This window comes from Branchiostoma floridae, chromosome 13, assembly GCF_000003815.2.
Source record: "Branchiostoma floridae strain S238N-H82 chromosome 13, Bfl_VNyyK, whole genome shotgun sequence".
Taxonomy (NCBI): Eukaryota; Metazoa; Chordata; class Leptocardii; order Amphioxiformes; family Branchiostomatidae; genus Branchiostoma; species Branchiostoma floridae.
The window spans coordinates 16,659,271-16,682,935 of record NC_049991.1 but is presented as its reverse complement, the minus strand read 5'-3'; the positions used below and the strand labels follow the sequence as shown (position 1 = coordinate 16,682,935).

The 23,665-nt window shown below is 40.4% G+C and overlaps 1 protein-coding gene across 15 annotated transcripts in view; it reads left to right on the top strand.

Annotated features, from left to right (window-relative positions):
• The window catches only part of LOC118428681 (flocculation protein FLO11-like), a 32,594-nt gene extending 8,929 nt beyond the window's left edge, over positions 1-23,665 (top strand). For 4 of the 15 annotated variants that reach the window (XM_035838797.1, XM_035838798.1, XM_035838799.1 and 1 more), the window contains exons 3-21: positions 7,567-7,597; positions 7,938-7,990; positions 8,580-8,661; positions 9,421-9,449; positions 10,048-12,585; positions 12,851-12,922; positions 13,057-13,437; positions 13,836-13,963; positions 14,525-14,650; positions 15,222-15,263; positions 15,530-15,646; positions 16,128-16,241; positions 17,006-17,240; positions 17,706-17,852; positions 18,371-18,477; positions 19,039-19,506; positions 20,481-20,573; positions 21,878-22,072; positions 22,931-23,665. In XM_035838797.1, the coding sequence (XP_035694690.1) occupies positions 7,567-7,597; positions 7,938-7,990; positions 8,580-8,661; positions 9,421-9,449; positions 10,048-12,585; positions 12,851-12,922; positions 13,057-13,437; positions 13,836-13,963; positions 14,525-14,650; positions 15,222-15,263; positions 15,530-15,646; positions 16,128-16,241; positions 17,006-17,240; positions 17,706-17,852; positions 18,371-18,477; positions 19,039-19,506; positions 20,481-20,573; positions 21,878-22,072; positions 22,931-23,434 (5,462 nt within the window). In that variant the 3' untranslated portion in view covers positions 23,435-23,665. Of the gene's footprint in view, positions 1-7,566; positions 7,598-7,937; positions 7,991-8,183; positions 8,209-8,579; positions 8,662-9,420; positions 9,450-10,047; positions 12,586-12,850; positions 12,923-13,056; positions 13,438-13,835; positions 13,964-14,524; positions 14,651-15,221; positions 15,264-15,529; positions 15,647-16,127; positions 16,242-17,005; positions 17,241-17,705; positions 17,853-18,370; positions 18,478-19,038; positions 19,507-20,480; positions 20,574-21,877; positions 22,073-22,930 lie in introns of all 15 variants that reach the window. The other 11 variants (XM_035838810.1, XM_035838812.1, XM_035838809.1 and 8 more) reach the window with 9 other exon arrangements.

Sequence of the window (23,665 nt, the reverse complement as noted above, 5' to 3'; positions counted from 1 at the left end):
AGTGTAGCTATTTCCTAACGATTTCCCCTATTGTTTAAACAAGAATGCACTTAAGAAGGTGACCTTAATTGCAGAAATGTTTGTCGCTTCAATGCACAGAAAATCCTAACAAAATCCTGGCATTAACTCCTCTAAAACCAGAGCAGAGGCCTTGAAGGCTACCTTCTTTAACTTAAGTGCTGGTATGCAAGAGGAGCTCAGTGTCAGAAGAACAATATATGGACTGTAATGGGCACCACTCAGTCTTTCAAGACAGGCCCTTTATGTTGTTGTGAAAACAGTTCTATCCAGTTGCACCTGGCCTGTGTAACTTTACACTCAATTTGCATACATTAAACACTAGCCTGTCATTAGGGTATGTTGGCTTTGTTTATGACAAGCAAAGTTGTTCGGTAAGAAAACTTTTCTGGGAATATTTTAAAAAATTCTCGGAGTCCTAATGACCATTGACCGCTCCATTGTAGATGTGTTTGACTGCCATTGGCTGTACAAAGTCTTGATGATTGATTGTACCCGGCATGTTTACCTTGTCAGATAAGTCAGTTTGCTTCCTACAGGCAAGGCCAGAGGTCACCCGAACTGCCAGCTATTTGCACACAGCCCTTTTCTTTGTTCTTCAGTGGAGTTGGACCAGCTGTAGAAGCTGTCAGGGGCCCCTAGGGTTTTTCTCATGGGCTTTTGCCTGTATCATATTGGACAATAAATTTTTTGGAGATATTTTGAGATAAAAGATTGGAATTGATATTTTTGCATTGACTAGAAAGCTAAAAGTAAAAGTACTGTCAAGGTTTAAACAATCAAAACTACATTGCTTTGTGTAAATTTGTTACAACTTTCAGAGATACTACACAACACAGTATTTTGCTTATAAACTACAGCTTAGCCTGGACATATTTTATTACTATCAAAAGCTTATGTATAGATAAGAGAGACATGCCATGAAGTTGGCAACACTCCTGAAGAGGATAATGTTTTGTTGTTAAATTTTCAAAATGGGAACAGGTAGACCTTTATCATTTAATACTGATCGGCTTGATGTGTGAGAAGTCAGTGTGTCTTGTGGACCTCTCTAGCCAAGCATTTGATTTCGTGTGGGATCTTAAATTGTACCCACTCTGCACAAATCTTTGGACAATACTTTACAAACCTTCTCAAAGGATGGGTGTTGCTCATGGAGGGTGGATCAAGAATGCAGCCTGGACAAGAGGAGCACCAAAGTGTGAAGAAATAAGGGTGTGTGGTAGGGGTGGGACCAGTGGGTACGCTCTTTTTATGTTAGACGGGTCCGGAGAAAAAAACGGACCTGGAAAAAATCAATGGACCGGATTTTGGACCGATTAGAAATAAACCAGAAGGCGTTCACATGTTTTGGGGTAACTGGCAGAAAATAACGAAGTATGGGAGAGTTGATAGTCATTCTCACCAAGTTTCTACAGCCAAACTTGGTCTTAGATAACCAATGCGTGTTATATAATGATGTTATATCCCATTCCAAGTGCATAACAAAATGTATTTGTATATGGCTGTTTTGACCATTGACAAGGGAGTACCAAACAACCACAGCTATATCTACATATTCTTTGACACGCACAAGGATGTTCCAAGGAGGTTAAAGAAAGAGTTCTATTCAAGCTGACATATATCTGCCTATTTTTATTGATGCTAGTTAAGTTACAGGATTAAGTTGTTGGAAATTAGTATATTGTGATGGGTAATGTCACATGTAAATGATGCCAAAAAGCAAGGCAGTTTGCCAGTTAACACACATTTTCATGTGCAAGCTGAGTCACACTGTGCACGTGTGAGGTGAAGGCCTCCAATTTGTAAATAGTTCTGTCTATAGCATGCTTCATGAATCATACAATTTCTTAACATGTCTTGTATTTATATAAATATATATATCAGGGGCCTTCAACATTGACCTATAGTGTGTTATACTGTGCATGAGCATTTCAGACTGTGAACCAGCCTATTGTCATCACTCTCTCAGGCCTGTACAGACACTCATCTGTGCTGAAAGTCTTGCAAATAACTCCCAACAATTATGAATATTTATGAGCTTGCCATATTTGAGATGACCTAGTTTGTAGCCAATCAGGTGGCATTTCTGAATATTCATGAGTTTGCCTTGTTTTGTGTGTTCTTAACCAATGGGCACCCTTGTTTCAAGGTACTGCTCTAGGTAGCTGTTAAGTGCTTTTCAACAAAAGACTCTGATTGGCTAGGGGCACTTCTTGATTGATATTTGGGAGAGCATGTCAGCAAGCTGGATTATAAAAGGAATTAAAAAAAGAAACACAGATTTAACACATTCAGGATGTGAATCAAACCCGAAACATTTTAACACCAACAGTCAAAGAAACTACTTCTGGTGCAAACCTTATGTCTGACCTGAAATCTTTGCCTGGGGTCTTTCTTGCTTTATCCCATCCATTTTTAGCTTGTGAGGCAGCTGATATTCATCAAGAAAATGATGAACAGGTGATAATTAAAAGATAAAAGCTATAGAAAAATTTTTTCAAGAACATTGAGAACTTATACATCCTGTCATGTGAATTTACTTGAGTTCTACAACTAGTACAAGCATCAAATTATCAACAGTAATAATGTGGTCTAAGGGGAGCTGTTTGATTTACCCATACTGGGCCCCTTGGCCTTCAATGGTCTGTCAGGCTGGCTTACATGTTTCGCACACATGTGGCCTGCAGCTGGAATTCGGGGTCGTCCTTTGATCTTCCTGAAGTAACAGTAATTACTTTTCTTGGAACCAAATCTGACTAGGCAGTTGCCCATGTGACAGCAGAGGGAGGCATTTGGATCGCATTCAACCAATTTACCTGTGCCCCTTTTAGGTATCACATTGATTCGCAGCAGCATCACTCTAGAATATGTTTTGGACCATGTTCCTATGCACAAAATCAATATTTACAGTTGAAAACATGGGCATTTTTAGTAATTTGATTAACTGTAAGAAAATTGTGCTGCCAGAGGAAATTATACTCTGAAGACTTATTATTTAGTGTTATGCATTTTTTTGATTTTCAAAAAGATTTGTCAAAAAAGTGTTGCTTGCATGTAATTTATTATTAAATGAATAGCAATAAGATTCTTTGTACATGTACACAAGTGTTCTATTCAAATAGCATTTTGGTGACTGTCTGAGCTTCCTTAGGGCAATTCTGATTGGATCACATCATGGTACTGCAGCATAGGTGTCGCTGCTTACAGATGCAGTCCCAAACGTATTATAAATACTAAACACTGTTAATGTGATTTTCACAATGCGGCCCCAAACTCAAAGAAGTGTATCAATTTTTATTATGCACATAATTGTTGTCAAGTAACAATGATTGCATGCAGTAAGTTTCATGATTGCGAGAACCATTTCGGGCGAACAGTTATTCATTGTCGTCTGCTTTGATGGTTTGAGCAATGTTTGCTTGTGCTGATTGGGGTAAGCAGTTAGATTGGTCAAGGAGGTTATATCACATGTGATATAACCTCCTTGGATTGGTGAAAGAGTACAGAAAGTATCCAGTTCTAAAGTGTGTTCATTCTATTTTTTTGATGAGATCTATGACGTATGTTTTTGATTGTGTATATACAAGAACATCCTGCAGCACTGTGTGACCATGTTTCTGTATCCTGTTGGTGTTGTTTCCAAATAATCATTGAGACAGGTAGAGGGTTGTTACAGTGTTATATGAGTGTTTGTAACTGAAACATGGGCAAGTTACAGCATAAAGCACAATTGTTATACATGTAAAACACATGTGTAAATGTCTATGTTAGATGGTGTGTTATGCCGAGGGTGCGTGGTTGTATGGGCTGCATTGTGCCTTCTCCAAAAGTTATCGCATTAGTCTTAACAACTTTGAAGTAAAATCCTGGTTTTAACTATACAGTGAGTCAACCATTAACATGATGTGACTGACTTCCCAGTAGAATTGGCAATGGCCCTGCATGTTGATACTTCATATCAGGGCTGTCTCCAGGACCGTTTCGTCTGTTTAGGGACAGAAATGTGCTTGTTTGAGCAGGGAAAAAAGTCACACCTTTCCTCCCAGAAATTCTGAACTGTATGAAAACTTATTTTCGTTAACTTAAGAATGGCAGATTTAACACCAAAAATTAACGACATGGACTCCCAAACAATTCCTGAGTGGGAGAGAAAAATCTGAATGGAGACGCAGGTTGACCTTCCGTCAACCCTCAGGCACAGCAGTGGGAGACCATTTCAATCTCCCCAGCCAGCCAGCCAATCAGCACTTGACACCTCTGCAAATACTATTTTTAGAACATGATTCATCTGTTGGTGAATGTGAAATGTACAGTATTTACTCCATAGGTGTAAATCGCAGGTTGTGAGTTGATGAAATCATGTATGTGCAACCAGGAACGTTTGTGAACATATTTTGCTGTCATGGCAGGTATTTATTTACATGTACTTTTTAGTGGACATTGCATTAATACCCACAATATAATGTGTGTTACATTTACACGTGATAAGAAAGCTGTATGTTATTTTTCAATTTAGCTTAACAGGTGTTTTTAAAGCCATTTTACTCTCATTTTTTTTACATTGAATAACTTGATATGACAGAAATAAACAAAATAAACTGCAGGGAGTTATAATTCAGTGGTGGTAGTAAGGCGGGACCTACAGTAGTAATTTGTATCTTATTGCTTTTATGATTATTTTCACCATGTGATCTCATTATTTATTCATATAAGAATGTAATGTCTACTCTCGTAATTCTGTATGGTAATATGAGACTGCCACGCCAAGAAAAACAGTGTCATTTAGGCCGTCTTAAAAATGTATTGAACACCTGGATATCTGAATTTTGCACACTTTGGAGGTTGCTGATGCTCCATTTGTAAATAAACTGTATCTAATGTGTCAGTTTTACTGAACCCAACAGAATTGTGCTAGTCGACATTATATCTTTAGATCTCTTCAGTCGTAATGTTTGAATTTCGCTTTGTTCGTTAGTAGTTTCCCCCACCATACAAAAATCATTTTTTCAAGCTGCCAACAGACTGTCGCATGTTAAACTTTTGACAATCATTGTACACTTTTTTTTAAACTGACCAAAGTCTGTGTAGGCTGGGGCAAAAATGGTAATAAGTCCAATTATGATCTAGTGTTCGGTGCAATTGTATTGTTGTGATAACTGAAGAAAAGAGAACTTAATGAATTAGACTAGAGAGCACAGTACAATATGAGGAGTCACTAATTTGTGAAAGCAATTTTTTGATCACCTGCTACAAGAATTATGATAAAGTCAATCCTTGTAATTGGTTACAAGGTCACCATGAAGGCTATTGTGTAGCTGCTGGGCAGCAGATGGCCTTTTGTGTCTGTAAATTATCATGATTATGTAACAGTACTAATTATGTGCATATGGGAGGTTACGCAGAGACCGTGGGAAAAGAAACCATGTGGATAATTCTTCACAACTCACAACCAACAATTTCTAAGCCTATCCCAATTGATTTTTTACCTACATAAAATGGAGGTATTGGTTTTGGTTTGTTTCTCTTGGTGTTTGTGCAAATTTGTTCAAGTTTGCCCGGGTTCAAGTTTGGACTGGTGGCAGAAAAATGGTGTATCTGGAGACTGGCAGGATTGGAATGCTGGTTTGGCCTGGGTCCAAAATTGTTGCTGCATGCTTCACCAGGGTCCAAAGACATGCAAGAAGGCAAAAATACATAAAAAAATGATGAGAAATTTACAACAATGAATCAAACTCAATGTTCACAAAAAAGTGTTTAATGGAGTGTGTAATACCAGGGCTCGAAATTGATCTTGGGGATTAGGTGCACTGGTGCACCCAGCTTAGAAAATTGGGTGCACCAAAAAAGTTTTGGGTGCACCACTTAAACTTAAGTAATAACCTAATAATAAATATAGTTACAAGCTATCAAATTCTTTAAAAAGTACCATGATTTTTAAAAATCTTTCTAACACCCTGTGCACCCACAGAAAATAATTGGGTGCACAGTTCCAATTTTGGGTGCACATGGGTGCACATGCACCCAGTATTTCGAGCCCTGAATACTATATGAAATTTTCAATTTCTTGTTCTTTGACAAAAAGGACACCACATGCCACCAAGAAAACAGAGTACAGCCCATAGAAATGTAACACAGACACTATTCTGTGTTCAATAATTTTTTTTATGGAGGATTGGAATTTGTTACTTCTGAATATGGAGGTATTGTTATTGGTGCATTGTTTGTGAAAGTTTTAATGTGTATTTTTTTTAATGTTAAAGAGAGACAGGATATCAGATGTGCATGATGCAATTTGGAATATCTTGACATATGTATATATCTCTTGGCGCATTGGTAGTATTTCTTGGTATTTGGAGTATTTGTAAGGTGCTGTTAATTTCAAGTGTTGTCAAGTAACATGCCGTAAATGCAGAATTTTTTGTACTTGTAGTTTATGTTTGTGGTGAAAACTTCATCACATACATGTACAAAAACCACTGCAAATTAAGATACCTGTTCCATCTTCTGCCAACCTAATACTTTGTTTCTACAGCAAACATGAAACCACTGTAATTTTGTCCCCACCACGAAATTATATTAAAATCCCCACAAACTTAGAAGTAGTTAGGCCATACCAATTCTTTTTTGCTTCTCGTATCTGCCTGTCCATTTTTTTTTTCATTTTCAAAAAAAAAAAAAAAGGATTAAGTCCTGAGAAAGAATAAATACATCTTTGCTCACAAACCTGTAAATATTGCCAACAATGTCTAAAAACAATGTCTTTTTTTCAGAACATTAGTTACAAATTGCATAAAACATGCCATTAAACCCCTCATGCCATTGTTTTTGTGTGTTATTTATGCCATATGTCTTCCCAGACCCTTTGAAAAAAAATTTTTTTTTTCTACCTGTCCAATTTGTTTCTGAAAAAAAATCTGAGAAGCAACAAATAAATTTGGTGTGGCCTTATAGAAACAACATCATGCGTATGATTTATATGTACCCACAAATTTCCTCCAAATTTACTTTGGTTTACATATTTTTCTCAAAATGAGACAGTGCAAAAGCATAAATTTGGGTAGCTGGAAGCAAACTTTGAATTGTTTTGGCCCCTGTAAACATGCCTTGGGCTTTCAAATATCCTTTCAAGGTTGACTGTTGACAAAAACAAAGACCATCCCAGTCACTACGGCACAAAGCCACAGAGGTTAGGCAACGCCCATCGTACACATTTGTTTCATGGGCCACTGAACATGACTGTGTAGAGTAGGTTTGTGTACACCTGGTATTTGGCTAGTCCAAGTATGGAGAATGGAGTCTCCTGACATTGGTGTGTTGAGCACAGGTATTGAAGATTATGCTATAGTACTGTGATTACATAGAGCAAAGAACGTTTTCAACAATACTGTACTGCATTGATCAAACAACATGACTCCACTGATTAGGCTGGTACACACACAAGAATGTTGTATAAAACTACCAGGTGTATAGTGTGCTCTGGGCAGTTAAACACCTTGTGACTCGCAGCAGTTAGTAAATTTTTGCTTCTTTGTCTGTCTGTTGCAGGTCGGAAAGGTGGGAATCGCAAATCTAGAAGGTTTGTAAATAATTTGGTTATGAGGCTTTTTAAGAGGAGATCAGAATGTTTTAATCCAAGCAATTAGAGGCTATTTTTACCAAGGCCTTGTGCACAATAGAAATACCATCAATTTGTATTGTATGAACAATGGACAAGGATGTGTGTGTTTGTGCAATATGTTTTCTGAATGTAGGATTAGAAGAGTCATCTATAGATGAGATAGATTTAAGGGACTTTTTCAGTCTTGATGGCCTTGTTTTCCATGCCATTCTGTAAAAAAACAACACCAAATAATAAATTACACTGTAAATAATCAATTGTACATATTCTGCTATACTGAATTGTCTTCATTTTGCAGGAAAGGGCCTAGAGATGATGAAAAATTAAAAGGAGCAGCGAGCTCTAAGGAAGGTTTGTGGAAGCTGCTTGAAGTTAAAAGAATGCCTTTCCATAGATTTTGAGTGTTTTTTTGCAAAGAAAAATGATAAACATTCTTTTAGTAAGCCCTGCTAACTCTTGAAATATGTATCCCTTTTCTTGCCATATTTGCTAGTACATGCTTCTTTTAAATTGTTTTTTGCTTTGCCTTGGATCTGCCATCTAGAAGCCCCATACAATTATAATTAAAGGTGTGTTTTGTTCTCTTTTAATTTTCTGTTATTATTAACAGTTAACACCTAGCTTTCCCTGACAGTATATACTGTTATTTTGTTGCTTATAAAGTTATATTGCAAACAAAATAGAACTGCATGACATCTTTGCTTCACTAATCCTCATTATTCTTTGATCCAAATTCAAACTAACAACTCAGCACAGGGTAAATATATAACTCCCAAAAACAAATTTCCTTGGGTTAGATCAAAATTTTGAATTTGAATTATGCTATGTACCAACATATCAGTAGATCACCTTTCATGTTGTCATGTTTTGTTTATATTTGATTTGTCGTTTTTTTTAAATGTGTGTATAATAAGTTGTTTCTTTTTTTTTTTTCACATAGTGGCCAAGAAAGAGACTCAGTGTAAGCCCTGTAGAGTAATACTCACAGATATTCTCAAGGAGCGCCCAGAACTCAAAACCATGTAAGTTTGGCTAGAATGGGATGAAAGTTGGCTTTGGTGAAGATTCTGATGCACTTGTGTTATTGTCTCGTATGACAAAGAAAGGTATTACTGTAATTCCTGATTTTTTCAATGTACTGTTATGTTCACGGTTTTCACGTTGACGACTGTAACGTGAACTTATCATTACTGATAACAAATAATTCACAGCCTTTTTTTATGTGCACTTGCCGCGACAGTGAACATTTAGTTCCGAGAACAAGTTAAATTTTCTCAGACCGTGAAAGTTTGGTACCGTGAATACAAAGTGAATTACAGTATGTTTTGTGTACCTGTGTGTGTTTCCAGATGTTCGTGCTTAGCATAACTTAAGGAGGTCTGGGTGTTGTTTAAGTTGAACATCTCTATGCATATACAGTATTATGTAAATGTGTAAGTCATTTGCATAAAATTTGCAAATGCTTTGAATTTTTCATGGAGGTATGCAGTCTCTGAACTCATGTACAAAAAGGTTTCTTGTCTGAGTTGTTTTACAGCTTAATGAATGTTTGCTTCCATTAGCTCATAAGTTTTGCTGATAATCTTATGGCCTCATTCTATGAAGTATTTTGCTATGGAACTGTTAGAGACATTATTGTATGTAACCTCCTTGGCTTTACCCAAGTATAAAAGCCAGTGGGTATAGATTAACAGCAAAATATCAGTGCTAACTTGCAGGATGCATAGTCTTCTGAGATTAAAGAAAACACAAGTTTGATATGTTCTCTCATCTTACTGTAGGTCCACAGATGCACGGACGGCCATGGAAGGTGAGTGTTATTAGATTGTATTTACTATTCATATATGTACAGATAGTTGCCTAGTAACAGCCTGGAGCCTTATGGTACAGAAATGTGGTCAGATTTTGCCAGCATTATCTTTACTGGTTAAAAGCTAATAGTATACCTAGCCCAAAGGAATGTCAGACTCCTAGAAAGCTGAGCAGAATGAAACGTGACTTTCCAGACCAAGAATTTCAAGTAAACATGGGCTAAATTGTTGTTGACGGATTCAATACACTGGAATGGTTGTCCACTTTGTTGGTAAGCACACTTAAGTACATGTAATTTAGTATGTAACCCAACCGGTCCTGCAGCTCATTAGAAGACTGGAGCTTCCCTCAGTCACAAAAGGTCATAATTGCACGCTATTTATCTATTCTCTGTTGTTAATCACTTCTTCAGTATGTGGGACTTACAAGGCTTGGGAACCTTTTGAACAGGATTTACACTTATCCAGGCCAGGAAGGCTGTTTGCGATTTGATCAACTACACACAAATACTTTCAGTACAAACTGTGACAAAGATTTAAATGTGAGCTTTAGCTTATAACAAGAGAACGACTAATAAGATTTTGAACACCCCACAGGTGCTTCCAGGTCATTATCAGTCAGCAGTCAACCTGTCAAAAGGCAAGTAGCGAAAAAGTCAACAAGCAAACCGGCAGGGTTCCAAGCCAAGTTAAACTCCACACATTCGTCCAGAGAACCACCAAAGAAAACACCACGACTGGAGGCATCTCCAGAGTTTGCTGTATTAAAGAAGACGTCTGGTTCCAAGGAAAGTACAGTAACCTCAGATTCAGCGTCTAGAAATTCCAGTGAAAGGGTGGATAAGCAATCTTCAGGCTCCTTGTCAAACCATTCCAAGTCACATCAGGTTAGCAAAGATGCCTCTTTGCAGCAGAAGGACCTGCCTGTTGTGGCTAAGAAGTCAACCCATTCCATCAAGAGAAAGATAGCACAGAAGGAAGCGCAACAAAACGGGGAGAAACAAAGAAGCCACACCACAAATTCTGTGAAGTCCTCAGTATCCTCCAAGAGTGCTCACCAGGCAGACTCTGTGAAGTCTTCAGTATCGTCCAAGACTGCTCACCAGGTAGAGTCTAACAGTATCAAGCCAGTAATGCTACCAAGTGCACCCAGCACATGCAATGCATCCAGCACATCAACAAGAGATACCAAAGCTCAAAGTAGCACCACCACCACAGTGAATGGCCAAAAATCTAAGAGAAAATGCAGTTCACTTCGAAGTGTGAGAGTTTTTGATGATGACAGTACAGGGGATATCAGCATTTCAAATGAGTTGATGACCAGCTCCTTGGATCATAGTGTAAGAGCAGAGTCCAAAAAGGATACCGTTGATAAGCCAATGAAGCTTTCATCTGACAAAGCCAGTTCCACACCATCACACAAAAAGGCTGTGCATTCTGATAAGACATTGCAATCAACTACTACAAATGGCAAAAAGGAAGATACAAGGTCAAAGGTGCAACATGTTAAAAGTGATGACAAAGTTGCAAGATTAAAAAATGCCTCTGAGTCCAGTAACACTTCAATGTCTGGTGCTACAGACCCTCTGCGTGGGAAAGAAAGTATAACTAGGGTAAAGGAAGCAACCGATGAAAAACCATTGAACAGTATTCCTAACAAGGTACCAAAAATGGTAACACAAAACATTGCCGACCAACATCCAAAAAAAGAAAGCCAGCTTTCCACCACAAGTGATGCTCCTGACCAAAAGAAGCCATTGGCTACAAAAGCCAAGCTGGCTTCCACAGTGAACCAACAAGTATCAACTCCAAAGAAAGAGATTGCTCCAAAGAATGAGATTTCCCCCAAAGAAGAGCTTTCATCAAAGCAAGACATTCTTTCAAAGCAAGTGATTTCTATGAAGCAAGATATTTTTTCAAAGGAGCATGTTTCCTCCAATGAAGCAGTTCCTCCAAAAGAAGAGGTTTCCACAAAACAAGAGGACCATCTTAAGGAAGAGATTCCCCCCAAACAAGAAGTTCCTCCGAAGGAAGAGAATTTCCCACAAACTGATCATCTTTCCACACCAGCCAAAGAGATGCTTTCTTTAGGAGACCATGCAACCAAGCCAATGTACCAGAGTATTTCTTCAACTGGTTCAGCTTCTACCACAAGTAGTCACAGGATGCCAACTGCGACCGAGAAGGAGTCGGAGCCAGCAGGACATGTTGAAGCTTCTGCCATTCAAGCTGTCTCTGCAACATATCCTGCCCCTGTCCCAGAGCAGGTTGCAGCTTCTACCTGCCAGATCCCTGTTGCTCCTCCTACAACTGCCAAAGACTGCTCTGCTCAACAGCTGGCGTCCATCAGCCAGGTTGAACCCACAACAGATGTGTCATCAGTGTCACTCCAACCAGTAGCTGCGACAGGCAGCCTTGTTTCTCTGCCAGTTGTCACTCCAACTGGTCAGGTGTCTGTTACAGCTGACCAGGCCATGGCTACAGCTAATCAAGTTTCTGTGCCAGAAGTTGCTTCAGCACCTGCTTCAAATGTTGAGCTCCCTGGTTCAGACAGGCAGTCAGTTCAGGATGCCTCAGCAAAAGCTGCGGCTGTCTCAGCTCCTCTGCAGTCTACTCCAGCTGAGCAGAAGGTCACAACGGTCAGTGAGGTTTCCACTGTAACTCAACAAGCACCCCCTTCAGCAACAGTGGCTTATTCTTCTACTCAACAGATGTCTGTGGACACGTCTGCCTCTCCAGCCATGCCGCTCTCTGGTTCAGTTAAGGAGATGCCAGTTGTAACTGAAAGTAGGGAGAATCGCTCTCCAGTTCAACATGTGTCTGCACCAGAACCTGTGAAACAACCATCTGCTCCAGCACAAAAGGAAGCTGCCTCAAGCAGTCATGTACCAGGTCCACCAAAGCACACTTTGTCACCAGTAAATCAGACTCTACCACCTGGAAGTAAAGTGCCTTCTTCTTCTTCATCAAAGGAAGTCCCAAGCCAGGCCCAACAGCACCAGTCAAACCCAACAACGACCACCACAAAGGGAACAAGTGATCTGCACAAGTCTAGATCTCCACCACCTTTGATACCAGTGCAGAATACAAGCCTGCCAGTGCCATTTGCCACAGCTAAGGGGACCAATAAAACAGGTGATGCTTTAACTTTTAAGATGCTAAAATGTGCAATTGGCCATCTGACTGTCAACTGTTAGACGTGTTGATTAGTGCATGTTGTGCATATGTGCATTTTTTCAATAAGGGATAAAAGCATTAGTCTCTGTTAGCTGCATTAAAGACTCCCTTTTAGGTATGTCTGCAACCTACATTTTTGGGAAAGTTGGTTTACAGACTATGTGTAATGGTAAAATGTGTTTCAAATAACATTTCATGTACAACTGTAATTCATTATCAACAGGTGCTGCAAACAACCCAACTGAGCCAACTTCCAGACCTGGTGCTGAGGGGAATGACATAGTTGTTGTGGAAGGTATGTAAAAATCATGAGCATTGTTTTATAAATTCTTCATAGATTTTCCCAAATAAATTTCAGATCTGTTTTTATTCTTAATCACTAGGAATTAACATGACTTATTTTATTTTAAATCTGTGTCTTATGAACAGATACTCCAGAATCACAACCACAAGATTCATCAAACTCTGGGAAAAGCAGTCCTCCAAACCGGCCTTCAAGCAGTTCCTCACCTCCGATGGCGGCCAGTGATGCTGTCAGTAACCCACCAAAGAGCAGAACCCCTCCAGCCAACGGTACGGAGACAGCTGCCTCTGATGAGCAGCAGACACAGGCCAACTCCGATGCAGAACCAATTGTCATTGATGATAATCCGTCGACTGAAGACCAGCCCTCTGTTCAACAGGACCAGGGTATGTCTGTTGGAAAGAAGAGAGAGGGAGAACCAAACCCGGGGCATGGTGCAAAGAAACCAAGGCTAGACAATGGTGCTACTCAAGGATTTGTAAATAGAACTGTGGCAACCGATGCAGGTAAGCTTGTGCGTTCATCAGATGTGTATGCATGCATAATTTTACAATAGTGCTTGGAATTTGCTGAAATCAACAATTTGTGTCCTAAAGATCACTAGAAAGTACATGATATCTTTATATGGAATTTTGATGATCTTGGCTCATTCACAATTACACAGCCATTAGTCATTCACATAGAGTTATCATCAGGGTCTGAAATACCCAGTAATCGTCAAAACATCCTTCCCTTAAAGAGTGATACTTTTTCCTAGATTACGTCATGATGTATCAGAGAGGTCTTTGTTCATTCACGGCTTAAGTTGAATTAAATGTTTCTGTAAACATTCTGTTTAGGCAAATTGCAGTAATATTCCTAGAACTTTCAAACATTGTCTTCCCTCACTCTCTCCCTATTGCAGCTGATAGTTGTAGTGCCCAGTTTGCCAGGCACATTCCAGCCAGTGTTCCAGTCACAAGAACAGTGGGGTGTAACACCACTTGTGCAGCACAGCGTCAACAGCTGTTGGGAAGGGAAGACCTCAAAAAGGTCCAGGATTTATCTGCCATCATATTTATCATTGCACCTTCATTGCCTGAAAGCTTTCAGATTTTTCTGTAGACATATGAATGAATTTGTCAATTAGTTGCAAATAATTTCTTTGTTTGAATTTTGAGATAATCTTTTTTTTAACCCAATTCTGACATGTTAGAAACATTTCTTAACATCAAATATATTATTTATTTTTGTTTCCAAACTATTGCAACATAGGTTCACTTTTTTTTCCAAAATGCTCTAGAATGTAGGAATTATTTGTAACAATTTGAAAATGGGTCAGCAGACTGGGAAGAAAGCAATTCAATCACCCCTGCAAAGATCAGGGAAGAATGACTGGGCATCATGCATAGCCATGAAATCTAAAAATATATACTTTATGCGGCAATGATCATTTGAAAAATGTTGCAAACATTGTAAATATTTTTGATAAAGAAACGGTCACATAGCTTTGCTGGTCACTTTCAAAATATTCCCAAAATACAGCTTTCAATTTTTTTGATAGTTTACAACTATTTTTTTTTTGAAATATAACATCAGAATTTCCTCCTCTAGATGGTGGAAGACAAAGTAGCTCATTGTACAGCCAAAGCAAACAGCCAAATGAAGCAGTTTCAGGACAGAGTTGCCAAGTTGACCAAAGTCTGCAAAGGCTGGGAGGAGTATGCCAGAAAGCTGCAGGTATGACCAGTTTAGTTTACGTAGACAACATTGATTGTAATTATTGCATCTCTGGCAGAACATAAACACTAGATTTTTGGCTTGCCATGGATCTGCTGCTTGGTGCTTCTTTGAAGAATAGAATAATAACTGCACTGCTGCTTTTTAACAGCTACCAAGCCTTAGAAACTTGAATGATCACGATTGTGTACTTATCATTTACACCTCTTTGGACCACACTTTGTGTATTATTCTTGAATCTTCCGTGTCTGCTCTTTTGCTAACTTAGCTAGAATGCTTCGGTTAGTTAACACTAGTTTCTTGGCTTTCAGATATTAACTGAAAATTGGTGGATTGGGCACACAGAATGAACGTAGAAATAGGCATTCTGTGATAGACCCTCCTGCATCCACTGTTCTGTGTGTCTAATGCATGAATAAATCTGAAACGGAATTTTAATGTAATGTTTTGGTTCATTATATTCTTGAACAACTAGGCAACCTTTCTTTAACTGTTTGTACAAAAATAAGACCATTTTAGGGTTGTATGTGACACTCGAGATCTTTGTTATTCATTTTTTTTTTCAAACCAGAAAAAAAGGAAGCGGATGAAAAAGTTAATCAAGGAATTAACGGTGAGAAAAACAAAAAACTCCACACAGAATGAGATTTACAAAACTAACACAATGCATTACATACTCATTAGCATGCTCAATAAGCTCAAATTCCACTAAACCTCAGATTGCATGGCAAGTCATTGTGTTAGTTTTTGAATGCTCATTCAGAATACCGATTTTACAGAGAATATAATTGATTCCAATGATTGTCATAGTACACTCATATCTAACAAGTATCCTTTAAGTTTAAAAACCCATTTCTGGATGTTTTTTTTATGTCTCAGCAAAAACTGGTGACAATGAACCAAGAGCAAGATAGGTTAAAGAGGGAGCTGAAGAGACGCCGAGCAATAGGAGGTCCAAGGCCAGTGGATGTTGGTGTGCAGGCAGACCTGAAACCGGTAGGAACCCCTCTTCCCCATCCAAGTGTTTGTTTGTCACAGTTGCAATAGTGCCCCCTACTGATTAATTACAGTACTGCATCTTGAAAAATGTGGACACAGTCCAACTCAACCTGCCAGTCTCCCAGCTGGGAACAAACTTGGACCCGGGCCAACAGCAACAAACCTAAACAAACAAAAACAAACAAAAAAAATCCATTTTTATGGAGGTAATGAATGTTTCATCTACATGTACTTAATATTTAGGTATGAAGTGTCAGTCCACTGTTCTGTTGTGAAAAATGAAATATTTTTCATTTTTTGCAAATATCAACCGCTAATATATCATGATTGTGTGTAGCATCTGGGAAATATACTGAGGATATACAGATTTAAGGTGGTAAGTTTCTCTATCAATGTAAAATTATCTTCATTTACCGTGGAACAAGGGGGGGGGGGGCAATTCATGAAAAAAAGGCAATATTGTCATTTTATTCCACAGCAGCAGCAGCCCACTGCTCAAGCTTCTAGTTCCCAAACTTCAAGTGGACCAACTTCAGGTGGACCAACTTCAAGTGGACCAAGTTCAACATCAGCTCCAGCGCCAAAACCTACAGTAGGTTTCTTGAACAGTAGTTTTGTGGATCAGTACATATTTGGTGATGGGTGGTTTTAAAATCATTGGGTGAACATTCTTATGGCATGAAGGCATCACAGCACCTTCTTTGTTACACTATGCCAAGAGCTGCACGTTTTGTATGGCTGTTAAACATAGCATTACAGCTACAGTTTAAAGGTACAAATCCCGTGCATGTGTCTGAAAAAAATAGTTACATGCCTCCTTCTGGCTAGTCTGAAAACAGTGCCCCCTGGCACCCCTCTCTGCCACTGCAGCCCAACACAACTGCATCTCAGCCACCTGCCGAAAAGCAGCCAGCTATCGTCAGCCTGCACAACTGTGTTTCGCAGGTGTGTCAAAACAATTCGTGGAAAAAAGGAAAGCAAACGTTTTGCAGAAAGGAAATTGCATGAGGAATGTCAATGTTTCTAAACTTACTGCTGATTTACAGATAAATTACATCATTTTTGCTGTTCCATAGGACTGTTCTACCAATAAATGATTACTGGAAAGAACAGTCTTAGCAATCCACTTCTCTTAACCTATATGCCTTAACATTCAGCATGCTAAGGTATCCGCTTGCACCAAATTTGCATTAGTTATGGGGTTATGCAGCATGAAGAAGGTTAAGTTTTGACCTTTAGACCATATATTGCATCATACTGCTTATGAGCACTCGAAACTATGAACTACCTTATTGGTTACATATGCAGGGAAAAAAGGGTAAATTTTGCTCAAGCTCCAAACTGTTACATCCGCAGGTTACGCCGGTTGCTACCAGGCAGCAGGCTGTACCAAGGCCGCCTCCGCCTACCTACACCCGCCCTCCGCAGGTACAGCGTGTTCCCACGGCAACTGAATCTGTCAGTGTCACCAGCAGCGCTGTACAGAGGGCAGGTCCACCACAACCACAAGTTGCCACGGCACCGAAAGCTCCACCTCCACAGCCTACTTCCCAGCCACAGGCAATATCCAGTCAAAGGACAACTCCCACAGGTGTGTTGCTTGGTGTGTGGGTTGACTCCTGCCCTGTAGTAGATAGCATGTGCGCCATTCTTTGATCAAGGCCGCACCAATTTTATATAATTTCAGTCTAAAAACAATGCCTTTCACTCAGAACAGTAGTAACAAAGCAAAGGAAGAGATTATTGCATAAAACGTGCCATTAAAGTCCCCAGTCTGTTGTTTTTTTGTTATTAAAGTCTTTTTAAATTTTTTTTTCTTTTCAACCTGTCGGTCCAATTTTTTTCTGAAAAAATCTGAGAAGCAACAAATAAATTTGTTGTGGTCTAATATTCGTTTGATGGTTCTTTGGCAGTTGTAGTCTGTTGGTAAATGTTGGTGTTATGGTGGTCTGAGTACTGATAGTTTGCAACTCTGTCGGGCATGGATTCTTTTTACTGTACCTGTGGTTTGCTAAATGGTTCAATGCTTATATGCATGTTCACATCCCACGTGTAGGTGTTCCCCACCCTCCCCGCAACATCCCCACCCTGGTGCACCATCCCCCACCCCCTCCCCCTCCACGCACCTCGAGAACCAGCCCAACACTTTACAACAACAGCAGTCTTAACTCACAACCTCCGTATCGCCAACCGACACAAGCAGGTGCAGTTGTTACTACTTTGTGTTAACTTGATGTATATTGTCCGGAAATTCTAGTCTCGCATCGATCTTATTCTAGCTCTGGTTCAGACACCTTATCGCTTTACAGAGTTGATCTGCCTTAAGATACTCACTGAAAAAAGTTTGATTGGCTTTGTGAGTCACACGGCCCTAACGGTGTAATAGCAAAGAATCAAAGAGGCATTTGGAAGTTTGACCCTTTCTTTTAAATTACAGACAACCTGACAGTGAAGCAACTAACTGGAGCTAAAATATGATGGATACTAGGCCAGCCTAATTCACTAGAACCAACGAAAACTGGAAAAATTCTTCTTTCGTCAGAATTTTATCGTGAACTTTTAAAAATCTAAGGCCACGGCCAGTCTGGTTTAGATTTGGAAAATCAATGTTCAATGCTGCACCTTTTTCCTCATACTCTTTTAATTTTAGAAAGGATAACATACACATTGAACAGCATTTTCTTTCATGTACTTGATGGTCTGTATGTCTTATTCTTTCAGCACCTCCTACAAGACAGAAAACTCCAGAGAAGGCCCGCGTACCGTCCCAAGATGCAGGGAAGATTAACGCAGTAATCGACCTTACTGAGGACGCAGAAGAAACTCAGGTATATTGTGAAGATATTTATCATGTAACCTTGATAAAATTAAGCAACATGTAAATTTCCTTTGTAGCAAACTGCATCGATTGGTGAAGTAAATCTGCAGCAACAGCACAGGATACGTCAAGTTTTACTGATCTGATTAATTAACCATCTTCATTTAGGGGGCTTGAATTGGCCAAAAATTTTCAAGGGTTAAGACAAAATATTTAAGTCACAATAACATGATAGTCAGAATACTCAACTTTGTTTATGAGTGTCCTTTTCTTTGTTTTCTTGTGCTATCTGCCAACGTATACACTCAGTCATCATCACCTTGCTGTGTTGAAGTAATTCTAAGATGTATTGTTGTTTGGATGTACATATATGATGGGTAATTTGTGTACAGTAGTGAATGTTTCTTTGTGTAATAACAATCAATTATTGTAAACAATTAGATGTTATTTTGTCGCTCGATCTTGTCAAGTTAGAGGATGAAATACTGACTAAAAAAACGATGACAACTCAGCCTTTTGTGCATGTGCTGCAAGAGTTTTAATGTCAATGGCAATAAACCATTCTCCATAGGCATCCGCCCAGGGAAGGAAGCCCTCCGGTGCAGGTCCCCCACCTCTCCTGAAAGCAGTGGCTACTCCCTCGGCTGCTCCCAACACTGTCGCTCCCACGTCCCAAGCACGACCAACGTCTCAAGTACGCCCCTTCAACAATCCCCAACCCGTGCCTGTCGCTATCAGCACCAGCAACAGCAACGCAAGAAACATCACCAACGTCGTACAAGCCATCGTGAACAGCACACGAGCGATCCAAGCGCCGCCGAACTTTCGACCGGTTGCCACCACTGTACAGCAGGTGGGACAAAATCCAATGCACTCCATGCCGCCAACTGCTCCGGCGTACCAGAGACCTCCAGTTCAGGTGCTGGCCCAGATACCACAGAGCACGGTGGGTTACGTAGGCCAGCCTGTGATGCCGCGGGTGCAGACTGCTGGCACCTTCAGGCCGCCCGCTGTCACAACTTCTGCCTTCGTAGGACAGGTAAGGACAAACGTGTGATGATACAGTACTGTAAATGCAGAAAGTTTCGCGGTGGTTTAGTGTTGACAGCTTTACCGTGAACTTAAAACCACCGCGAACATTTTTCTATGGCAGTAAGAGACTACAGTGCATGGTGCTACCGCGAACTTAAAACCACTGCGAAATGTCCTTTTTCTGCTACCGCGAAATTAAATCCCTGCGAACTTAAATGCATTTACAGTATCATGGAGGTGTACTGCACATTGTATCTATCTTTCCTTCTGGGTTTAGAATTTCTTTGTTCACATAAAAAAAATATTACCTACAAATTTGTCGGTAGTTCTTCAGTCTATACCATCCCCTGGACAATATCAACTGGATATACTTTTTGCTGTTTGGTGGTGCTGCTAAGACTGCAGTCCCAAACATGGCTAGGCTTGTACAACCCCCCCCTCTTCACAGTTCAGAGTATTTATGTGATTGTCTACAAAGAATTCATTGATCAGCCAACCTGTTAAAACTATTCACAAATGTTTCTCCTGTTTCTGGCTACTGGTAAATTGTTCTTTTGTACACACATTGTATTATGTGTGTTTGTTCATGTATGCACTTTATCAAACAAAGGCAGTATAAGGAATGGATATGCAACCTCAAGCCGACTGATTTGCTTTGCATTGCTATCATCCATCCTTTTTGACCACACTGAAGCTGCATATTTTCCCCTTGGAAACATTTTTTAAGGATGAATTATTTTTTTCTCTCGTTTTTCTTCTTTTTTTCTTTCGTTTTTCTTCTTTTTGTAACTGTATGTTAATTGTGAAAAATTGCAAAAGTAGGGATTCATGCAATAACCCTGTTATAAGTAATTCACAACATAGCTGCACATGCACTTATATTTGCAGTGCTAACTTGTAGTGTAACACTGTATTCATTAAGATCTAGAGATCCTTGTAGTGTAGACTTCTGCCATAGGCTACACTTTTGTCTTTCTGTAGCCAGCACATGTTGTGGAATCCGTCTTGAGTCCTCCTGTTATGTGCATGCAGCCGTCACAGCAAGGGAACCCTCTGTACAACCACTACACTCAGGTGCCTGCCTTGGAATACCAGCTTGCCATTGCTGCTGCTGCCTTTCCTTGCTTGCTGCCTGACCCCTATCATGCATTCTCCTACGCAGAGACATCCAACAGCGCCAGCAAATCGCCTCTTGTCTGTACTCTGCTATCTCAACCGTCACCATCAGTTCCTGACTGCCCTGTTTATAAATACTAATGAGCTTACCCTTATCCATGCAAGATCTCTTTTGAAAACTGAAAGGCCTATTCTCTGATTGGCTGACAGCTGGTTTGTGGCAACGCCCACAGGAACTGATTGTGACGGTTGAGATAGCAGAGTACAGACAAGAGGCAGTTTGCTGTTGCCGTTGGATGCGTCTGCGTAGGAGAATGCTTTGATGCTTCATGCCTCAACTTGCTTTAACATTTCAAGGCTCTGATTCTTTCTCAAATCTAGTAAAGATGAATTTCAGCCAGTTTCCTTGCTTGTTTGCTTGCATTTATTTTTGTCATTACCAAAGAAAAGGTTGATTGTTAATATCATGTGCTGTTAATATCATGTTTCTGATCTTCTACAATTTTGATAAGCTTTAGTTTTTGGCACTTACACCAGACTAAGACTGATTTAAGCCTTTTTGTTTGCATATCAATAACTGTTTGTGCATCTGCCATGGAATTTAGCTATCAAGAAGCTTAAATGTTTTCTACATTGGAACAACAGGAAGTTGATTCTAAAAGGGGTCCCCAAGGAAATGAAAGCATAGAATTCTTGGTTCTCTTCTTCCAACCTTTGCTTTTATTTCTGGTTGTACACTATAGCCGTCGTTTAATTATAATTATGAAATCGCTGTTGCATAGGCAAGTAAGAATGCCATCAAAGAAGTCTGTAAAATGAGGTGCCTGTCTATGTATACATTTGTAGGTAATCAAGAAAGATGCTAAGTTTAAGGTTTTAATGAGGCAAGTCCATTCTGAGGAATGTTATATGCATTGAATATAACCAACATTGGCAAGACTATCTTTTTAATAAATGATTTTATCCCCATAAAACAATGTGCAAATGGCATTTTCTGCTCTATTGTATTGTCCCATGACTGAGCTCTTGTAGTACGATCTAATCAGTGAGTAGCACAGGGTGGTCTCGTGCTTAGTAATACTGCTCACCAGGTTGTTGGGTTTTGCATGCCCTCTTGCATCATTTTATACACCTTTTAAGTGCTTTTTCCTCTCTGCTTGCTTTGCCCGCTTCCCTACAAAGCCATGCATCTGCTTGCATGATTATATTAGTGATATTTGTTTAGGATTAATATAGAACGCACCTTTCCTGTATTTCTGCAGCCTCAGCGACACCCCGTGCCCAACGTGGTGGTCCAGGCCAGGCACCCGATGCCGCAGACGGTGCAGGCTTATCGCCAGGCCTTCCACCAGGTCCAGCCTCCAGCCAACATGATGCAGGGTCCCAGACCAGCCGGGCCCGCTGTGGTCCCCAGGCCAGCTCCCCCACCTCTGTTGCACTCTAACAACCCTCCTCAGGTACACTCTACAATGTCCAATGTAATATAACTAATTTGGTGTAATATTTGTCATTTATGTCGTACCTGTGACGCGAAAACGTTCGATACGGGTGTTCCGGACCGGGCCATAACTTCCGTGTCACCCAGGTTCCAAAGGCGTATCACATGGGCTCCATTCGAATAAATCAAACTGTTTCTAGCGGGCCGAGTGCGGCGCCACATTACTGTTGCAACACTTTTTGTTCGAGGGCACTAAATTTGTTCACCTCGGGTGATACGGAATACACCGTGTTGTATTCTATATATAGCTAGGCTAGCTGACTCAGTATCAGTCAGTAAAGGGTACTATTTGTGGCATTTCTTGTGTCTTGACATACCTTTCCTCATCCCACAAAGGTGCTAAAATGGGTAGCGTCCATAACAGACTCTCTGGGGTCTTTTTTTTTTTGGCTCAAAATACACTTTTGCTGCCCATTTCTTTTGGTACTTGGTCCCTTGACCATTGGCCCCGTAGAGCCTGCATGATTTTGGCCCTTCAAAGCGAGAGGAGATTAGAAAATCCTTTCATTGGCCCTATTAACGCACACAAAATATGCCCCCTCATGTTTGAGACAAGTAAAAAAACTATTACCAGAATACCTATATTGAATGTCATCGCGTAGGTATGACATGAACATCAGTATAGGACATCACCAGCCAGACTCCCAGGCAACAAGATCTGCTGCAGAGGTCATAACCTCCTGTTGACTGTTGTCCTGGCTTGCTGCTCTGGTAGGTTATGTTACACAGAGAAAAAGAGTCACAACTAAGCTTTGTGTGTCTAACTCTAACTCCAGCATTCTGCTTAACTTGTTACTACCTTCCCCTTGACCAATAGGTCCAACAAATGAGGCCACCTATGCAACCAACCTTCCCCCAGAGGCCACCAGCTATGCAGCAGCCGCCACAACCTCCACAGCCAGCAAACCATCCCCACCCAGGCAACAACCAGCACCCTGCCCCCCTCCCTCAGCCTCCTCCACCCTCGCCACAGCTACCCCCTCAGTACGCCAACCTTCCCCTGCCCCACAGGACCACGCTCCACATCGCCAGGGCGGGGAACGGTATCGTGTTGTCGTGGAACGTCACCGAGCCGCCCAACCCTCACGCTCCGACGGTGGACTGCTACCAGCTGTTTGCCTATCAGGAGGGGACCGGGCAGCCCAACACTGCGCTGTGGAAGAAGATTGGCGACGTGAAAGCGTTACCGCTGCCGATGGCCTGCACCCTGACCCAGTTCTTACCTGGGAGCACCTACCATTTTGCTGTGAGAGCTATGGATGTGTACCAAAGGGTGGGACCGTTCAGTGCACCTTGTAGTATTGACTTGTCTTCGTCTTAGTTCTGCAGTTTGGTAAACTGGTACTGGTAATATTTAAGTATACATTCTTTGTACAGTTTGTTCCAGTTCTTGAAGTCATACGAACACAACATTATGTTAGCTGAAAGTCAAGTTTTGTATTTGTCATGAATGTTGGAAAATGCACCATACAGGAGAAAGCTTTCAGACTTTAGACATTTAAATACAGGGAAGGCAAGTCTTATTTGATCTGTGCAAAACTCAACATGGACA